This window comes from Squalius cephalus, assembly GCF_949319135.1.
Source record: "Squalius cephalus genome assembly, chromosome: 15".
Lineage (NCBI taxonomy): Eukaryota > Metazoa > Chordata > Actinopteri > Cypriniformes > Leuciscidae > Squalius > Squalius cephalus.
In genome coordinates, this window is record NC_137136.1 from 21,848,483 (window position 1) to 21,870,743 (window position 22,261).

Consider the following 22,261-nt stretch of genomic DNA (forward strand, 5'->3'; position numbering starts at 1 on the left):
TTTATTGCCTGCCGAACGTAACTACGACATTGGTAACAGAGAGTTGTTGGCAGTAAAGTTAGCGTTGGAAGAATGGCATCATTGGTTAGAAGGGTCGGGAGTACCTTTTATCGTCTGGACCGATCACAAGAACCTGGAATATATCAGAACCGCCAAAAGATTGAACTCCAGGCAGGCTTGGTGGGCACTTTTTTTTGGTCGTTTTGATTTTTCTCTCTCGTACCGCCCAAAAACATCAAACCCGACTCTTTATCGCGCATTTTTGACCGTTCCGATCGCCCGTCTACTCCCGAGTGCATTTTACCCGAGACCCTATTTGTCTCCACACTCACATGGGAGGTTGAGTCGAAGGTCAAGTCAGCCTTAGAAGGGGTAACGCCGCCGCCTGGTTGCCCACCGAATCGTTTGTTTTTGCCGGAGTGATTACGGTCCGACGTTATTCAGTGGGGTCATTGTTCCAACGTGGCTTGCCATCCAGGAGTTAATCGCACTACTTTTTTAGTCAAGCAACGGTTCTGGTGGCCACTGATGGCTCGTGACATTCACAGTTTTGTTTTGGCTTGCTCGGTTTGTGCCACTGGTAAGACTTCCAATCGACCCCCAGATGGGTTACTTCAACCGCTACCTGTCCCTTCGAGACCCTGGTCCCACGTAGCTCTAGATTTTATCACCGCCCTCCCACCCTCTCAGGGCAATACGGTCGTTTTGACCGTAGTGGACCGGTTCTCGAAAGCGGCTCATTTTATTCCCTTGCCCAAATTACCCTCAGCCATGGAGACAGCGTTGACCGTTGTTGATAACGTATTTCGCTTACATGGCCTCCCGATGGACGTGGTCTCTGACAGAGGACCCCAGTTCGTGTCCAAATTTTGGTGAGAGTTTTGTAAGTTACTGGGAGCGACTGTCAGCCTGTCCTCAGGGTTTCATCCCCAGAGCAATGGTCAAACCGAGAGAGCCAACCAAGATCTGGAAAGGGTGTTACGATGTTTGGTCTCCAAGAATCCTTCCTCTTGGAGTCAACAACTTTCAGTGGTGGAGTACGCTTACAATACGTTGCCAGTGTCGTCCACGGGCCTTTTTCCGTTTGAGTGTAGTGTAGGTTACCAGCCACCAATTTTTCCCAGTCTGGATCCGAAGTCGCGGTCCCCTCCGTTCACGCCTTTGTCCAGAGGTGTCACCGCACATGGACTAGAGCCCGTGAGACTCTACTCCAGGTGGGGGCGCGCACCAAGGCTAAAGCCGATCGCCACCGGTCTAAGCCTCCCGTATACGTCGCAGGTCAAAAAGTGTGGCATTTCAACCAGAAACATTCCTCTCCGCTCCGTTTCTAATAAACTTGCTCCCAAATTCATTGGCCCGTTTACTGTCACCAAAATCATTAGTCCGGTGGCAGTCCGCCTCAACCTTCCTCCAGCGTACAGGAGAATTCATCCCGTCTTTCATGTGTCTAAAATAAAGCCCGTTTTTTGTTTTCACATTAATCCGCCTGACCCGGTCCCCCCCCCGTTGCGACTCGTAGATGGGGAACCTACAAATTCGGTTAATCGTATACTGGACTCAAGACGGAGGGGACGCGGTTTCCAGTACTTGGTGGACTGGGAGGGTTACGGTCTGGAGGAGAGAAGTTGGGTTCCTGCTAGGGACATCCTGGACCACTCCCTTATCGATGATTACAATCGACAGGTAAGGGTGTCTGGGAACGCCAGGCGGCGTTCCTAGGAGGGGGGGGGGGTACTGTCACGATTCATAGATTCATTGACTCGCCCTCGCTATGTGAGTGCGTGTTGTATGAATGGGCGCAGCTCATCAGCACGGCTCGTTATCTCCGCTGATGAGCTGATCAGCGCCAGCTGTTTTGAATGAGAATGTCCTACAGTATATATTGTTTGTCACCTCATCTTGTCTTTGTCAGATGGTTGTGGAGGTTTCAGGCTTCAGCTCACAGTCTTTTCTCCTCACTCCAGTTCCTGTGTTCCTGTTCTGTGATTCGTCTGCCTGTTCTGAGGATCGGACGCGAGTTCCTGTGTTCCTGTTCTGTGATTCTTCTGCCTGTTCTGAGGATCATTTGCGGTTCTTCCGTTTGCCGTCTGCCCACTGAGTCCTGCGTTGCCGAGCCTGCGAACTGTTGTCTGCCTGTTATTTTGACCTGCACTACCTCTATACTTTTGTGTTAATAAACACCAGTATTCACTTGCTATTGAATCCTTGACTGTTCCTTTCGAGCCATGACAGTTAACCCATGACTAATGGTGGAAGAGATGGCACATCTTGAGCCTCACAAGGAAAACCATGAGTTAACGCCAAAGGGAGGTTTGATTCCCAATACAGAGATCCAAAACCGACAGTCTTTTCAAAGACCTCTGTTTGACCTGAGCTTTAAACACAGGAAAGAAATCTCCTAAAAACCACTTAGACTGCATCAGAATGTAGACTGTAAACCAAAACAATGCTAGACTGACTTATAATTAAACGTCATTCAACTGCATAATTCTATATCATGTCTACAACCTATATGTGTTACTATTATGCTTAGATCACACATAATTCATGCAATTGTAATAACGATTGAATGGTTTATTGGAAAGTGTCTTGTTTACTAGGTGTGTAAATTATTTCTTATTTCTTTAATTATAGCATGGATCAAATCTGTGAAAATTTATTGCACTCTCATTATAAAATACTTGTTTAAATGATCCCCTGCTAGAGCGGGAAAGTTAAGAGACCATGTGACAAATCAGATAACATAATTTATGTGAGAGGAGTAGAAATAGTCACACCACGAACCAAAGATGATACCTTATTAGTCAGAACTCATCCGAAGGCTTGGACAAACACTCAGGACACAAACAAAGAATTATATGAGATGAAGAGAACCAGAGTTGAGATCAGATCAGGGTTTCCGTTGTCCGGTAATTGCCGGACATTGGCCGGAAAAAAAATGAAATGTCCGACAAAATTAAATCTCTCCGGTCAAATTGTCCGATTAAAATTGCCTAATAATCCCGCCCCCCAACACAATCTGAATTTGAGAATAAGCCTAAAATGTATAAAGCAAAAATACACCAACCTTTGGCTATGTTATAAAGGAACAGGCTCTACCGTTTGAAAGTTATTAAACATTATTACATGGCTTGGTTGAATTCCAATGTGGAATGTGGTCTGTTATTTCTTGATAACAGACCGCTGCGAAGCACTAGCGGGCCCAGGATTTTGATTGTAGGTGGGCCTCCAGAAAACTGGATGGGCCAGTTAAAATAAGCCAAAAAATAAAAAATAAATAAAAACGGGTTCCCCTTCATCTCCGTTTCAGCGCTTTTCTGGGCACTGAGGACAGCGACTCAGTAGCCTACCTGAATTTAATGCGTAATTAGCATAGGTAAAAAAAAAAAAAAAAAACTTAAACAGGATTTTTTTTGTTGCTTTTTTAATACAATTACAATTTCATTTAATTTATTGTTTAATAAAATTATAGGCCTATTATTTTTAGTTTATTAACAGCAACAACAGCTGTAAAGATGAAGTTGACGATCGCCATCTCCGTAGTGAACGCGCCTATAGAGAGAAATGCACATCATGGATTACATAATCAGAGAGTAGCCTATTTCTTTTCGTTTTAAATTGTTAAAAAGACATTTCAAGCTTTCTTAAGATATATTTCATGTCTGTGAGGCCTACGCTGAGTTTCGTTAAATTAGGATGAGATGCGCTCCAGTTCACGAGCAATGCAAGTGACCGAGCGGGCGCCTCCATGATTAGGCCTATTGTCTGCTATTTATTTATTAAATCCAGGCAATTGGTTGATAAAAAAAAAATTAAAATTAAGATACAATTTATACAAAACGAAATTCACTTCAAAAAAGGCTTTCTACAAAACAAAACTTAATTAAGTGGTCAAAATCATGTCTGACCCACGCCATGTCTCTCGATATATTGTGCATCCTATCTTACTCGTGAGGTTCACTTTTCATAATCAACATAGATTAAAAAATAACATTATAATATTTTAACAAATATTAAACTAAATGAGCTTATTTAATGGCTACAACACCTATAGTAGACAGACTCTCTATTTGTACAAATTGCTGCACATTCATTTTATTCTGAATTTTGCACACATAAGTTGAAAGGCATTTGTTTGTGCATGCATAGCAAAACATATCTGCAACATTTATCAAGTTCACTGATAATTATGCGTGCATTTATTAATTATTATCTTAATGAATAATGAAACAAGGACGAAACATATAAACTGCGTTGTTTGTTTAGAATGGAATGGATCGCAAATAGATCCGAATGAAGAAACGTACAAAACCATTGTAGAAAATGGGTCTCGAGTGTTCCTGCAGAGAGGGGGTTCTCGCTGCAGAATCGGATCAAGACGAAGCAGCGAAGTCGCCTTGCGGAGAACAAGGTTACGCGGCTTATGCGCATGGCAAGTTGTGGAGAGACACTGGGAAGTTTGCTTGAGTAAAAACAATAGGCTACTATTCAGATATTTTATGTGGGGAAGGGGGATTGGTTTGTTAAACTATGAATGTGAAACCATAGTAAAAACAATTGGCGTTGATTGACTCCAATCGGACGTTCATGTTTTCTTCCGTCTATTTGAAAGTTAGGCTAATAAACATGTTGCATTCTATACGGCCTGATTATGTCATTTTTTAAGTTACATAGCCTGCCTCCAGTTTTCCTCAACTTTAATTAAGAGGCGATATTTGACTGGCATATCATCAAAATGTCCGGAAAACGAAACCTCTGCCGGTCACTTTGACCGGCACCATTTTTTTTCTAGCGGAAACTCTGGATCAGATATAGGGAGACCTGAAAATGTGTTAAGACGGAGGTTAACACTGAAAAGCATTATGCAAGTCATCTAACTACTTAATTTACTTAAATTATTTTCTTTTCCACTGAGAGTCTCGCTTTCTAGGTAAAGTTTTGGCAAAGCATCCACAAAGCTTCAGTCAACAACCCTATAGTCTTTGCCCTCCTCAAACTTCAAACTTCAGCCACAATTCTCTGTTTCATTCATCCACCAAAGCACCAGAACGTGATTGGCTTCCCAATACCTTACTCCAGATGCAAGAATCCCTCCAGCGAATCAACAAACCTGGAAATGTATTTTTCAGCAAAGGACACCGACGAAGGGAATCCCCATTAAAGACATAAACAACAAAAGCAAGTAATACCTCTAGATCCTAGCTGAACTGGTACATTGATATAAAATTTAATAACCCTGCATAAGAAATGATAGAATGGTTAAATTAATAATTTATGGTTCATTCAGGTCAGGTCTTATAATGTGCATATGTTGATAGAAACTTGGGATTTTATAATGTCCCTCTCTTAAAACTCATTCTTTCCTCACTTTCTTTGTTTCTGCAACTCATGTGAATGTGTGTGTGCATTTGTTTTTGTGTCAGATATTAGTTTTATGTGTGAGAATAATCAATAAAGTCTTGTTTTTATTTTAAAGAGAAGTGTTCTTGTGTTATGTGCTTACAAATTTAATGTTTTAAACTTCTGATCTTGTTACTGTTCTTATTAATTGTGTTTTTTACAGTAACCCAGTAGTGTACAACCCATGAAATTTAAAAAGCAAACATAAGTTAGACAGTTAGGGCATGTTTGAATACACTATTGCTAGTTTAAAATAGCAACGTGTCATCAATGCGCCTGAACACACCTCGTTTTCAGACCAGCACGCCCATGGGCGCACAGATGGGTGCAAATACATTTGCTATTTAAACAACGTGGTGCAGGACGTGAAAATGATAACTGCGTCAGGCTGAAACTAGCAAAAAACTACCTGCATTGCTCCGGGTATATGATAGGGCCCTTTGAATTCACATTTCATTTCGATATACAATGGTTACATACTGTTAAAACTAATCGTGGTATTGATATATTTGTAAGACTTCGTGGTATTGATATATTTGTAAGATTTCGTGGTATTGATATATTTGTAAGACTTTGTGGTATTGATATATTTGTAAGACTGTCGACTCTATAGAACAGTGGCAAGAAAAAAACTAACTTTAGAGAGCCCCCTAGTGGTCGGGAGCATTTCTGTTGTGTTGTGGTTTGATTTCGTTGTGTTGTGGCTTGATTTCATTGTGTTGTGGCTTGATTTCTTTGTGATGTGGATTGTTTTCGTTGTGTTGTGGCTTGATTTCATTGTGTTGTGGCTTGTTTTCGTTGTGTTGTGGCTTGATTTAGTTGTGTTGTGAACTTTTGTTTGCTTTTTAAATTTTGTTGTGTTTTGCACTACTGGGTCACCGTAGTTTCACTATAGTTTCGATATAATTATCCGCTACAGATTTGATAGTTATGGCCCGTTCAAAATTCCCTATAAATTAATAAATAATACCATTTGAGCTAAATTGACCTGTTTCCCTGTTTTTTGGACGAATATGTATGGATGAATGGGTGATTGCTATTCTCAGTTCTCCTGTGATTCCTAGTATTTGAAAAGACTCGATTTACCTGTTATACTTACTTGTTTGTGATCTCCGCGATCTTGGATCACTTCCCTCCAATGTTTCACACCCTTATCTCGTAATATCTCATGCCTGCATACTTATTACTTACCCTTTATTACTCATCTGTTTGATTCCTGTGTTAACTCCCACTTATCCTTAATCTCCGCTGTGGTGAAGTGTTACATGTATCACCCTGACATTTTTTATATTATGCCCCCTTATTCAATATTTATATATAAAAAAAAATGTCTCAAAAGTGACATCAACAACAAGTGCAATTGTTATGGTTCTGTAAAATACATTTTAATTGAAATATAGGAATAGCTTACCTGGTTCATAGTAATCATAAAATGTAGCAGGAGCTGGTTGAACTAATCCAATGGGCACACTTTGCTTAGCTCCGAATGCTATACAGGTCTCACCTTCATCTATCTGAGGGGTGAGAGAGACAAGTTTGAATTTTTCTATATAATAGAGAAATATGATTAACTATGACTGTGTGTTTGTGCTCATGTCACCTCATTGAAGTACAACAGCACTCTTCCACGTGTGAGCTCATAGTGAGAAATATATCTGTCCACCAGGTCTTTCAGCTGTTGGAGAGAAAGTTACAGAAAATAAGAGAAAAATTGAAACAACAGAAGAAAGCAAAATGCAGACCACTAAGTCCATCATAAGATACAGACAAATAAATGTTAAAACATAGGATAAAGACGGAAATTACACATTTTCAATGATTATTTCAATCACGACAACTCTCAAAATAGTTTTAAAATGAATATAAATAGTTTTATAATGAACAGCAATATTAATGGATTTGATCTAAAGGCCAGGACACACAGAGCATACGGTCGGCAGTTGCGCAATGTTGGGCTGTTTTTGAACATCGGGCGGCTTTTAAAGGGTGTGTTGGAACTAAAAACTGATGGTTTGCTCAAGGCTGTTGATCTGCTGAATTTCAAATAATACTATAACTTCTCGCTTTCCTGTAATCTGCTTCAGCTCTCTATCCCTTGGTAAACTGTATGTATGTGTGTGTATGTTAGATTAGTTTAAGCGTTTAATGTAGTTAGTAAAGTCTTGTTTGTATCACACTCAGGGCCCTATTTTAACGATCTGAAACGCAAGTATCAAGCGCAAAACGTAAGTAACTTTGTGGGCGGGTCTTGGGCGCTGTTGCTATTATACCGGCGGGATAAATGACTCTTGCGCCCGACGCAAATCTAAAATGGGTTGGTCTGAAGTAGCTTCATTATTCATAGGTGTGGTTTGGGTGTAACGTGAAATAAACCAATCAGAGCGTCATCTCACATTCCCTTTAAGAGCAGGCGCGCTTGTTCTATAGTGGATTCCTATTATAACGGCGGATTTGCCAGGCGTGCGCCAGGAGCAGTTCATAGCCGAGGAGACCGACCTTCTCGTCAGGGACGTTGGGGATGGAGAAACGCACCCAAATTAACTTAGGTTAAACAGGCGAATGATAGTAAATGTGTAAGCTAGATGTACTGTATGCTTTTATAATAAACTATCTATCTATCTATCTATCTATCTATCTATCTATCTATCTATCTATCTATCTATCTATCTATCTATCGGAATAATTTATGATTTGCAAAAATGAAAACCGCTGCTTTTGTGTAGATGAGAGAATCAAAGTGTATGCGCCCTTAAAATAGAATGCGCAACGCGCCACTTACTTTAAACTAGTTTTTTTCGGTCAGTGGCGGAATTGTTTTCTAAACCTGCAAAATAGCATGAGTGAACGTTTGCGCCGGAACACGCCTCCTCTTTGCGCTGAACCGCCCCGGGGAGCGCAAGTGTATTTCTTAGTTAACCGACGTGCGTCTGTGGAGGGAAAAGTCCGCTGTGCGCGGGTGCAAAATAGGAATGATACATGCGTCGGTGTACAAAGTCAATTGCGCTGAGTGCAAGATAGGGCCCTCAGTGTTTGCTGGACAAACAGGTTAATTGATTGTAATATTAATTCTGCTACATTAAGTTAATTATATTAACTGATCCAAATATTTATAGTTAATTATTGTCACAGTCACCAGTTAGAGTGCCCGTGATTGCCACCAGAGGGCACTCTACCCCAGATTATTTTTACTCCCTCAAGGACTTCATTACCCATAATTCACTGCCCAGTCTGATCATACATGATTGCATTCAGCTGTCGCATCAGAGCCTGTCTACGGAGAGCCTGCGCACTCCCTATTAAGTCCTACTGTACCGAATTTTGGTTGTAGTTCCACCAGAGTTCCACTGGGGGCGATCGCCCATGAGTGCAAAATGAATGGGAGTCTATGGGGCTAGACGGCTAAATTTGTCTCTTTCACCCGATTGCCGTTGAGAAATCTTTTTGCAAGTAGTTTTTGCAAGTTCAACATGGGTTATAGGTCGAAAGTTGAATGAACGAGTACTTATGTCCTTTTGATTTCTTACAGGTTGAGTTGTTGTTGCCCATAACACGCTAGCATTCTGCTAATGAACGCTGATTAGTCAGTAAAGGACTGATTACGACCAGAGATACCGCTTGATGGCATCATAGCATCCGAAGCGGGACCAGAAACAAACAAAACAAAAACTCGTCTAGCACATGTATTTACCTGTGTCAGCTGTGTTGTCGATGCCTCGAGAGAAAAGAAAGTGCAGAGCACGAAAGCACCAAAGTGACTGAAGGATTGCCGTAAAGCAGTATCTCTGGTCGTGCGATGTGTATGACGTCATTGACACTTTAAAAGACTTTTTAAGGCAAATAAGTGACTCTAAAAAATCTAACACCCAGCAATGTGTAATTTCTTTGCATCTCCTTTCGAATACAATATTCAAATTAAAGCTGCAAGCAGCGATGAAAGGGCCCTCGCACCCGTGCCATCAACACTCGGTGGCTTTAGGAAGGCAGAGCATGGTTGGGAAATGTACATTTAAGGAGGTATATATAGTAAGAGTATGTCAAAGTCAGTTACAAAATGTTTTGTATAATGGTGATAATAGCATGCTTCATGACTCAGCTAAGTGTTGCTAGCATGTTCAGTCTGTTTCTAGCATGCTTAGTACACAATAATTATGTGGTTAGTACTGCATTACTGTGTTAACCATGTCAGTTTCTGTTGCCAGTAGGTGGCGTTATGACTATAACTGAATATGAGCATGGATGTGTGTTCAGGACAGAACTCTTATCAAACATGTGAAGTTTGGTGCAAATTGGACATTGCCTTCTTGAGTAACAACAAAGTCATGTTTCATTGAATTAGCATTCTTTAGAACTTAGCTAAGCATTGTTAGCATGTTTTAACATGTTGCTAGAACGGCATCAACGTGTTAAACATGTCACTTCCTGTTGCCAGTTGGTGGCGCTATTACTATAACTGAACATTCTCATGTAGATGTGTTCAGGCCATGACTCTTATCAAAAGTGTGAAGTTTGGGGCAGATTGGACATTCCATGCCTGAGTTACAGCAAATTCCTATTTAATTGCAATAATAGCATGCTTTAGCACTTGGCTAAGAGTTTGCTAGCATGTTTTAGCATGTTTCTAGTATGTTGTTAGCATGTTTAACACTTGCTGGCACTTTTTTATATGTTATTAGGAGTCCACAACAGTGTTAAACATGTCACTTCCTGTTGCCAGCAGGTGGCGCTATGACTGTAACTGAATATAAGCATGGTCATGTGTTCAGGACAGAACGCTTATCAAAAGTGTGAAGTTTGGGGCAGATTGGACATTCCATGCCTGAGTTACAGCAAATTCATATTTAATTGCAGTAATATCATTCTTTAGCACTTAGCTAAGTGTTTGCTATTATGTTTTAGCATGTCTCTAGTATGTTGGTAGGATGTTTAGCACCTACTGGCATTTTTTTATATGTTATTAGGAGTCAAGAACAGTGTTAAACGTCACTTCCTGTTGCCAGCAGGTGGCGCTATGACTATAACTAAATATGAGCATGGACATGTGTTCAAGAGATAACTCTTATCAAACGTGTGACGTTTGGGGTAGATTGTACATTGCCTTCTTGAGTAACAACAAAGTCCTGTTTCATTGAATTAGCATGCTTTAGCACTTAGCTAAGTATTGCTAGCATGTTTTAATATGTTTCTAGCATGTTTAGAACTCAATGGCATTTTTAACGTGTTGCTAGAACGGCATCAACGTGTTAAACATGTCACTTCCTGTTGCCAGTAGGTGGCGCTATTACTATAACTGAATTTGAGCATAGGCATGCGTTCAGGCCATGATTCTTATCAAACATGTGAAGTTTGGGGCAGATTGGACGTTCCATGCCTGAGTTACAGCAAATTCCTATTTAATTGCAGTAATAGCATGCTTTATCACTTAGCTAAGTGTTTGCTAGCATGTTTCTAGTATGTTGCTAACCTGTTTAGCACTTGCTGGCTCTTTTATATATGTTATTAGGAGACCACAACAGTGTTAAACATGTCACTTCCTGTTGACAGCAGGTGGCGCTATTACTATAACTGAATATTCTCATGTAGATGTGTTCAGGCCATGACTCTTATCAAACGTGTGAAGTTTGGGGCAGATTGGACATTCCATGCCTGTGTTACAGCAAATTCCTATTTAATTGCAGCAATAGCATGCTTTGGCACTTAGCTAAGTGTTTGCTAGCATGTTTTAGCATGTTTCTAGTATGTTGTTAGCATGTTTAGCACTTGCTGGCACTTTTTTTATATGTTTTTATATGTCCACAACAGTGTTTAACATGTCACTTCCTGTTGCCAGCAGGTGGCACTATGACTGTAACTGAATATGAGCATGGTCATGTGTTCAGGACAGAACGTTTATTAAAAGTGTGAAGTTTGGCGCATATTGGACATTGCCTTCTTGAGTAACAACAACATCCTGTTTCATTGAATTAGCATGCTTTAGCACTTAGCTAAGTATTGCTAGCATGTTTTAACATGTTTCTAGCATGTTTAGACCTCAATGGCATTTTTAACATGTTGCTAGAATGGCATCAACGTGTTAAACATGACACTTCCTGTTGCCAGTAGGTGGCGCTATTACTATAACTGAATATTATCATGTAGATGTGTTCAGGACAGAACGCTTATCAAAAGTGTGAAGTTTGGGGCAGATTGGACATTCCATGCCTGAGTTACAGCAAATTCCTATTTAATTGCAATAATAGCATGCTTTAGCACTTAGCTAAGAGTTTGCTAGCATGTTTTAGCATGCTTCTAGTATGTTGTTAGCATGTTTCGCACTTGCTGGCACTTTTTTATATGTTATTAGGAGTCCATAACAGTGTTAAACATGTCACTTCCTGTTGCCAGCAGGTGGCGCTATGACTATAACTGAATATGAGCATGGCCATGTGTTCAGGACAGAACTCTTATCAAACGTGTGAAGTTTGGGGGAGATTGGACATTCCATGCCTGAGTTACAGCAACTTCCTGTTTCATGGCGAAACATCGAAATTTGTAAGGCCGCCGAGGACCCGCCCTTCGACGAAAACTCAAGATCTTCGCAATTTAACGTCGCAAAGGCCTTAAGATTACACTCACCAAATTTGAAGATGATCAGATTAAAACTGTAGGAGGAGTTCGTTAAAGTACGAGGCCTGAAAATGGCAAAAACTGCACAAAAATCTGAGAGGAAGTTCAAAATGGCTGACTTCCTGTTGTGTTTAGGGCTATGCTCCAAGAGACTTTTTTGTAGGTATTAGGTCATTACACGTATGTACCGAATTTCGTGCACGTACGTGGAACGTTGCAGGAGGCGCACTCCGTTGAACTTTTATAGGTGGCGCTATCGAGCCATTTTGCCCCGTCCAATTCTGAAACCTATATCAGATGTAAATTTTCGCCAGTTCTGACGCGTGTGCAAAGTTTCGTGAGTTTTCGCGCATGTTTAGGCCCTCAAAAATGCAATTCAATGCGGAGAAGAATAATAATAATAATTAAAGCTGCAAGCAGCGATGAAAAGGGCCCTCGCACCCCTGCCACCGCCACCCGGCACCTTTAGGAAAGGCCTTAAGATTACACTCACCAAATTTGAAGAGGATCAGATCAAAACTGTAGGAGTTTGTTAAAGTACAACATCAGGAAATGGCAAAAACTGCCCAAAATCTGACAGGAAGTTCAAAATAACTGACTTCCTGTTGTGTTTAGGGCTATGCTCCAAGAGACTTTTTTGTAGGTATTGGGTCTTTACATGTGTGTACCAAATTTCATACCTGTACGTGAAACGTCGAGCCGGGGCAAAATGTAGGGGCAATAAGTAAGCCATTTTGCCCCACCCAATTTTTAAAACCACATCACACGTAAATTGTCACCACTTCTGAAGCGTGTGCAAAGTTTCATGATTTTTCGAGCACGTTTTGTATTTGCCACACTTCCTGCTACCAGCAGGTGGTGCTATTGCTATAATCATAATGAGCATTGGCATGTGTTCAGGACAGGACTCTTATCAAACATGTGAAGTTTGTGGCAGATTGAAAATTGTATGCCTGAGTTACTGCAGGCTGTCTGTGGTTGCCTAGCAACATCAGAACTGCAAGCAACATTAATATTGAACTTATCTGATCATGCATATATCACCAAAAGGCCGAAATTGGGTGAACTAGTGCAAAAAATGCCCGTGCAAAATCAGTTTTTGTGTGTGTTTTTAGTAATTGTTGGTTTGGTGTGTGCTCATTGTTACAATTACACAGCAAAAGTTCAGTGACATTTTTATTTGTGCATGGTAAAAAGCACACAGTGAACTCCGAGAAAACGCTATGCTTGAGCAAACAGTTTGTGAATAGGCAACTACAAATGATGCCCGTGAAAGAGACTGTGAACGCATTGAATAGGATATGTTTAGTTGGTGAATAGCATAGGCTACTATTACACAGTAGCGACAACGTTAAGCGCACCAGAATGAAATATAATATTCAGAAGTAAACACTAACAGCATAGCTGACTTACAGATTCAGTTTACATCCACAAATGAATAAGCACCTCGATTCAGGGAGCAGTGCAAAGTGCCCGTGCAAAATCAGTTTTTGTGAGCTGATCGCCGTCAAAAAAGTTCAGGAGATATTTCTTGCGATGGCAATATGATCAAAAATAACTTTATATTGATTCAATGGATTAATAGCATTTAAAAAAAAAAAAAAAAAGTCATGAATTTATTGCATTTTTGGGAAAAAATAATCCGTTTTTATAATAAATCTTAAAAAATTCAAATCCAGATTTTGATTTTCAATGTTGTTATAACCTAAAGATGCTATGTGAAAGTTTGAAACAGAAAATAGTGGTTTTCACACATTTAGTGGTTATCTCACATTCGAGAGATATGCGAATAACACACAGACAGACAGACGGACGTTTCTGTAATTTATAGATAGATGGATTTATCACGTTCGGGAACCAAACTATAATATTCAGAAGTAAACAGTGTAGCTGACTGAGTGTTTATGTCAGAATGTTTATTTTTAAACCACAGCCTTCTTGGGGCTTCTTTGACCGATACAACTCTCTAATGTCAGAATGTTTATTTTTAAACCACAACCTTCTAAAAATGATATATTTAACGATATCTTTTGCATTTCTCATCCAAACAATGTCAAACTTGGCACTGCACTTACTCGTGCCCGTGGCAAGACACCTGTCGAGTTTGAAATCAATCGGACTAACGGTTCGAGAGATATGCGAGGAACAGACACACACACACACAGACAGACAGACAGACAGACGTTCCTGTAATTTATAGATAGATGTTTGTCAGGCCGCCGAGGGCACACCCTTCGACGAAAACTCTAGATCTTCGCAATTTAACGTCACAAAGGCCTTAAGATTACACTCACCAAATTTGAAGAGTATCAGATCAAATCTGTAGGAGGAGTTCGTTAAAGTACAACATCAGGAAATTACGAAAAATGCCCAAAATCCAGGAGGAAGTTCAAAATAGCTCACTTCCTGTTGTGTTTAGGGCTATGCTCCAAGAGACTTTTCTGTAGGTATTGGGTCATTACATGTATGTACCAAATTTCATACCTGTACGTGAAACCAGGAGCCGGGGCAAAATGTGGGGGCAATAATTTACCGAATTTGCCCCCCCCAATTCTGAAAACCATATCACACGTAAATTTTCACCACTTCTGAAGCGTGTGCAAAGTTTCATGAGTTTTCGAGCATGTTTAGGCCCTCTAAAAAGCGATTCACTTTGGAGAAGAAGAATAATAATAAACGGAGCAAAAACAATAGGGTCCTCTCACCATCGGTGCTCGGGCCCTAATTAAAGCTGCAAGCAGCGATGAAAAGGGCCCTCGCACCCCTGCCACCGCCACCCGGCACCTTTAGGAAAGGCCTTAAGATTACACTCACCAAATTTGAAGAGGATCAGATCAAAACTGTAGGAGTTTGTTAAAGTACAACATCAGGAAATGGCAAAAACTGCCCAAAATCTGACAGGAAGTTCAAAATAACTGACTTCCTGTTGTGTTTAGGGCTATGCTCCAAGAGACTTTTTTGTAGGTATTGGGTCTTTACATGTGTGTACCAAATTTCATACCTGTACGTGAAACGTCGAGCCGGGGCAAAATGTAGGGGCAATAAGTAAGCCATTTTGCCCCACCCAATTTTTAAAACCACATCACACGTAAATTGTCACCACTTCTGAAGCGTGTGCAAAGTTTCATGATTTTTCGAGCACGTTTTGTATTTGCCACACTTCCTGCTACCAGCAGGTGGTGCTATTGCTATAATCATAATGAGCATTGGCATGTGTTCAGGACAGGACTCTTATCAAACATGTGAAGTTTGTGGCAGATTGAAAATTGTATGCCTGAGTTACTGCAGGCTGTCTGTGGTTGCCTAGCAACATCAGAACTGCAAGCAACATTAATATTGAACTTATCTGATCATGCATATATCACCAAAAGGCCGAAATTGGGTGAACTAGTGCAAAAAATGCCCGTGCAAAATCAGTTTTTGTGTGTGTTTTTAGTAATTGTTGGTTTGGTGTGTGCTCATTGTTACAATTACACAGCAAAAGTTCAGTGACATTTTTATTTGTGCATGGTAAAAAGCACACAGTGAACTCCGAGAAAACGCTATGCTTGAGCAAACAGTTTGTGAATAGGCAACTACAAATGATGCCCGTGAAAGAGACTGTGAACGCATTGAATAGGATATGTTTAGTTGGTGAATAGCATAGGCTACTATTACACAGTAGCGACAACGTTAAGCGCACCAGAATGAAATATAATATTCAGAAGTAAACACTAACAGCATAGCTGACTTACAGATTCAGTTTACATCCACAAATGAATAAGCACCTCGATTCAGGGAGCAGTGCAAAGTGCCCGTGCAAAATCAGTTTTTGTGAGCTGATCGCCGTCAAAAAAGTTCAGGAGATATTTCTTGCGATGGCAATATGATCAAAAATAACTTTATATTGATTCAATGGATTAATAGCATTTAAAAAAAAAAAAAAAAAGTCATGAATTTATTGCATTTTTGTGAAAAAATAATCCGTTTTTATAATAAATCTTAAAAAATTCAAATCCAGATTTTGATTTTCAATGTTGTTATAACCTAAAGATGCTATGTGAAAGTTTGAAACAGAAAATAGTGGTTTTCACACATTTAGTGGTTATCTCACATTCGAGAGATATGCGAATAACACACAGACAGACAGACGGACGTTTCTGTAATTTATAGATAGATGGATTTATCACGTTCGGGAACCAAACTATAATATTCAGAAGTAAACAGTGTAGCTGACTGAGTGTTTATGTCAGAATGTTTATTTTTAAACCACAGCCTTCTTGGGGCTTCTTTGACCGATACAACTCTCTAATGTCAGAATGTTTATTTTTAAACCACAACCTTCTAAAAATGATATATTTAACGATATCTTTTGCATTTCTCATCCAAACAATGTCAAACTTGGCACTGCACTTACTCGTGCCCGTGGCAAGACACCTGTCGAGTTTGAAATCAATCGGACTAACGGTTCGAGAGATATGCGAGGAACAGACACACACACACACAGACAGACAGACAGACAGACGTTCCTGTAATTTATAGATAGATGTTTGTCAGGCCGCCGAGGGCACACCCTTCGACGAAAACTCTAGATCTTCGCAATTTAACGTCACAAAGGCCTTAAGATTACACTCACCAAATTTGAAGAGTATCAGATCAAATCTGTAGGAGGAGTTCGTTAAAGTACAACATCAGGAAATTACGAAAAATGCCCAAAATCCAGGAGGAAGTTCAAAATAGCTCACTTCCTGTTGTGTTTAGGGCTATGCTCCAAGAGACTTTTCTGTAGGTATTGGGTCATTACATGTATGTACCAAATTTCATACCTGTACGTGAAACCAGGAGCCGGGGCAAAATGTGGGGGCAATAATTTACCGAATTTGCCCCCCCCAATTCTGAAAACCATATCACACGTAAATTTTCACCACTTCTGAAGCGTGTGCAAAGTTTCATGAGTTTTCGAGCATGTTTAGGCCCTCTAAAAAGCGATTCACTTTGGAGAAGAAGAATAATAATAAACGGAGCAAAAACAATAGGGTCCTCTCACCATCGGTGCTCGGGCCCTAATAATAAACAGAGCAATTCCAAGAGGGTCCTCACACCATCGGTGCTCGGGCCCTAATTACTAGACAAAAAATTATATCCTGAGAAAAGTGGATTTTGATGGGTATAGCGCCATAGACCTCCATTCATTCTGCACTCGCCTGCGAGCGCCCCCCTCATGGACAGAGACGTGTTACTGCAGCCAGTCCAGAAATCGGAAGTAACCAGAGAGTGCTAATTCTCTTCTTATTACACATTCTCTGTGTCGCATCATCTCGCTATCCCTGCCTATATAAAGCCTGGATTATCAGTCACTCCTTGATAGATCTTGCATGTCTGTTGGTACTGCATCTCTGAGCCTTGTATCCTGGTTTTCCCATGAGTTTTTTTTCTTTCTTTTTTTCTGTCTGGCCTTTTGGATTTCCCAGTTTACCTCTGCCCTTATCTCAGTCATTGTTTATTTTGTGTATGACCTTTGCATGGATGTGGATTACAATTGTGGATTACCCTTTTAATAAATACTGCTTTTGGATCCTCAACCTTCGTGTCTCGGAGCAGTTTCATAACAATTATAACAAGTTATAATTAATTATTCATATTTCCCTTGAGCTAATTTGAGCTAATTTACATTGATATTCAAAATAGTAAGCAAGCACTGCTTTGTTTATGGTTTGTATATCTGCAGTTTTGGTTTCCCTTTTTGAATGACAAAAATAGACTATTGATATCATATAGACAGATATTTATTTGCAAGCAGGTGCAGAAAGCACATGCTAGTTGACAGACAGCTTTAGTCATTTTAGTGTGTTCAAGCGCAGCTTTTTGGCCGAGATGCAGCCGACGAGAGTGGTATGTCCCGGGCTTTAGTGGACTAAAACTCTGAATGGTGCACTGCAGGACTAGCCTACAGCAAAAACTGAACCAGACTCACTGGCTGCAGGATCAGCATCTTGTGCAGTAATGCAGTGGTTTTTAAACTTTTTTTTTTTTTTGACACAACCCATATATACAACCATTTATGCTGAGTACACACCAAAAGATAATTGGGCTGATTTTGGGCCGATTTCCCCCCTTCCGACAATCCTATCTATGTCCCGATTATCTTGATGGTTCTACAGATTATCTTATCAGATTTTCCCTTGGTGTGAGGTGTGTTAAGGGTGTCCGAACCTGCTCGGAAGGACGTTGAATATTTACGATCAGAAATCCTGATGTGAGGGGGGAACCCCGAGGACAAATGCACGCACGCTCTCGAGATTATCACGTGAAATGAAAAATATCCAATCAGAAAGCGAGATGATGGAAGACAGAAGCATTACAAACGCAATCATGGCGCAGTACAAAGTGAAATTGATGTGGACAGCAGAGATGGAGGATCAGCTTGTTGATTTGTGGCAACAGGACGAATGTTTATACAACGTGTTCTGTGAAAATCATTCTAAACACTATCATCGCAGTTTCTTCCTGCATATCGTCCACCATGCTTAGTCTGAAGTCTCGCAAAATTTTGCGAGATTTCCAGTGTTCACAGTTGAGATTCTGGTTGAAAATCTGTTCGTGTGTGGTGTGCTGTCTTTGTCACATCATGGCACAACACACAGGAGCAAAACGGTTAAATCTAGGATTTTTTGTCCTCATGTTTTTGGTCTATCACATTTTGAAAATCCTATAAGATGTAAAAAATCTTTTGGTGTGTACCCAACCTTACTTGCAATCAAGGGAGCTGAGAGAGGCCGGTGAAGCAAATGTTAATGAGCGAGACCTGCGACACACACCAGTCTCGTCAATCATGTACGTGGGTCAGGTGACAGATGGAGTATTTATTCAGTGTTTATTTGAATTATTTTCAGTTCTAGTCAAAGTTATTGTTAATACTAAAATGTAATTAATTTTAGGAGTATTTTCTTTAAATCATCCAGGCGACCGCGACTCTGTGTTGTAACCAAAGCAACGTTCTGGTCTCTAAACTAAACAGGAACTAAACTAAAGCAAAGTCGATGGAGGGCGTCGTGACATGCTTTTTCTTGGAAAGGCTGCTTCACAGAGCGCACTCTCTCAGTGTTGCCATGTCCACTTATTATAAGCGTTTTAGGCTTGTTGTTTAAGCTTGGCTCATAAAGCGATCGAGTTTACGGAGTTATTAAAGTCAGCAGGTGCATGTCCGAATATTTTGGTCTTATTTTCAGCATAAAGCATTTGGATTTATTTTGGATTATTGTGGCCTTGTTTTGCTCGCTGTTCGAGTCAAGGTTCGTACAGTTTTTCCTGTGATTTATTGCACCGCACATAAAGAAGAGAGAAACATTTCTGATGCACGTTAAAATATGTCATTAACATCTTAGTTGTTCAGGTCGGTTCTGTACACACTGCGCAGAATTTTTGTACATGTGGTTCATCACTACCTGGATTTTTCGGGAGTTCATTCGGTTGTAGAATGCGGTTGTTACTCTCGCAAATTACTGAACAGAACAGGATTAAGCACTAAAAGGTGAATTGACAATTGAATTTAGTTGCAGCGTGTACGTGGCCATAGAGTTTCATAGATATATGCATACACTGATGAGCAAATACATTATGACCACCTGCCTAATTCTGTATGCTGTTGGTCCTCCTTGTGCTGGCAAATCGGTTCTGACCCGCAGAGGCATGGACTCTACAAGACCACTGAAGGTGTCCTGTGGTATATGGCACCAAGACATTAGCACCAGATCCTTCAAGTAGTGTAGGTTGTGAGGTGGAGCCGGCGTGGATCTAACTTGTTGGTCTAGCACCTCCCACAGATGCTCAACTGGATTGAGATCTGGGGAATTTGGAGGCCAGGGCAACACCTTGAACTCTTCATCATGTTCCTCAAACCATTCCTGAACAATGTGTGTAGTGTGGCAGGGTTCATTATCCTGCTGAAAGAGGCCACTTCCACCATTTTAATGAAGGGTTGTACTTGTTCTGCAACAATATTTAGGTAGGTGGCACATATCAATTTTAAGTCCACATGAATGGCCGGACCCAGGGTTTCCCAGCAGAACATTGGCCAGGGCATCACTTTACCACCGGCTTGTTGTCTTCCCACAGTGCATCCTGGTGTCATCACTTTCCCATGTAAACGGCACACACGTACACAGCCGTCCACATGATGTAGAATAAAACGGGACTCATCGGACCAAACAACCTTGGAAGCACTGCTCCAAGATTCAGTTCTGACGCTCAAGTCACCTTGCCATAACAATTTGGCCCTTGTCAAATTTGCTCAGATCTTTATTCCTGCCCATTTCTCCTGAAAATTGATTGTTTGCTTACCATCTAATCTACCCAGACCTTAATACTGTATGTGGTCTTGTTAGGAGATGATCAACAAAATTCACTTCACCTGTGACTGGTCATAATGTTTTGGCTCATCAGTGTATACAATTCTATATAAACTATTTTTTTAAATATATATTTTAAAATATAAATGTGTACAAGAAATAAAAATGAAATAAAATCTTTTAAAGGAAAAACATGCTTAAAATGAAAATAAATTAAATTATTTATTTATTTTAAAAATTAATCAAAATAGTTTCAAAATGCCACATAAATTTAAAAGTCATTAAATAAGATTAGTGTTGACCTTTTCCAGATCTGTATTGATTGCATCAAAGCCACTAAGTAGAGTAATGTCAGCAATGGCCATTCCAGAGAGGTTCCTCCCCTGTGTGTGCCTGTGAGAGAATACAGGTGATGATATACTATAGTTTATGATTATAACAAGATTATGATAATATCCTTCAAGACAGCAGATTATGATTGCTACGATTGATGTTTGTCAGAATACTTTTTTTCTCACCTGACACACACCGTATAGACCACATCATTTTGCGTGTTTTGAGTGGTGTCTCTTCTTTGTCTGCTGCGAGCATCAAACCACTCAATGCCAGAATGGGGGAGATCTTCCTCCTCCTTCCTCTCTTCTTCCTGTTCATAGTCCTCATAGTAATTGAAAGTTTGTTTTACTTCAGCTAAAAAAAAAAATAAAAAAAATAAAAAAAAGAAGAAAGAATAATTACACAGTTATTACTCAGTGAGATAATATGTTTATATTATACCTAATAATCTGCATAAATTAGATATAAATATATCAATAAAGTTAATATAACTCACTTGTGTATTCCACTTTTCCCTCTACGGTCACATTTATTGACAAATCAGCGCAGTTGGATTCTTCCTTAAGAGCATAATAAGCCTTTGCCACCTACAGTAGCAAAACAAAATATATATATTCATAACCTCAATACATATATACTACCATTCAAAAGTTTGGGGTCAGCATTTATTAAGTTACAACAATATTTGAAATAATATTACAAATTACAAATATTACAAATAACAGTATACATATATATATACACACATATACATATACAGTATATACACACATATATATATACACACATATACACATATACATAGACATACACATAAACCAGACGCTGCATTGTGGCGCTATGGTAACATCAATAGCAATGCTGCCACACTGAGGGAAGATGCCTGCCCATCAAGGCTGTGAAACAGAATTACTGGATCAACCCAGAAGGACCTGTAATCCCATGGTTAAATCCTTGTCCAGAATTTAAAATCTTATAAATGTGTGTGGAGAGGACCAGCCTGCTGCTGCACTAACATCTTGCCCTTGCACAAACATCTTCGAGGCCCTAAAGCTGCAAACTGGCAGGGACCGCCCAAACTAATCAATGGGAGTATTCACTTGTGACTGAAGATGGGGCGAATGGTGACCACAGACCCCTTGCTGACTCCCATCCCTCAAGAAGAGAGCCAGGCAGGAGTGGTAAGCCTTATGGAGAAATGTTTACAATAAATACAGTCAATACCCTCGAGGATGAATGTAATCCAGTCTGGTAGGGATGGGGCTGGCCCTCAGGCCACTGAACGCCATTGGGTTAGGGTATGAGATAAGAGAGAGAATTGCTCAATTCAGTGCCTTGAACAGCTCACTGGCATGGAACAGCTGACCATTGCAACCATGGGTCTGATTGAAAAGACAATGCCCAGCATTTTCAAAGTGGAAAAAAAATGCTGTAACAAACTTACATGTCTGATATTCTCTGAAAAGGGAGGCGAACACCACTCTCCGGCAGCATTGCTACTGTAAGCAGAGAAAACCCACTGGAGATTGCTGTCCCTGAATCACCATATGTGGTGGGGATTTACATCTCCTAAAGTTTGGTACCCTCCATGTTGG

The 22,261-nt window shown here is 40.2% G+C and overlaps 1 protein-coding gene across 2 annotated transcripts in view; it reads right to left on the reverse strand.

Annotated features, from left to right (window-relative positions):
- c4b (complement C4B (Chido/Rodgers blood group)) overlaps positions 1-22,261 on the reverse strand; it is a 53,598-nt gene that overhangs the window by 14,402 nt on the left and 16,935 nt on the right. For both annotated transcript variants that reach the window (XM_079895655.1, XM_079895654.1), the window contains exons 32-36: positions 21,163-21,253; positions 20,849-21,020; positions 20,633-20,723; positions 7,001-7,075; positions 6,812-6,914 (exon numbers count right to left, since the gene is read on the reverse strand). In XM_079895655.1, coding sequence (XP_079751781.1) covers positions 6,812-6,914; positions 7,001-7,075; positions 20,633-20,723; positions 20,849-21,020; positions 21,163-21,253 — 532 coding nt within the window. The remainder of the gene's footprint in view (positions 1-6,811; positions 6,915-7,000; positions 7,076-20,632; positions 20,724-20,848; positions 21,021-21,162; positions 21,254-22,261) is intronic.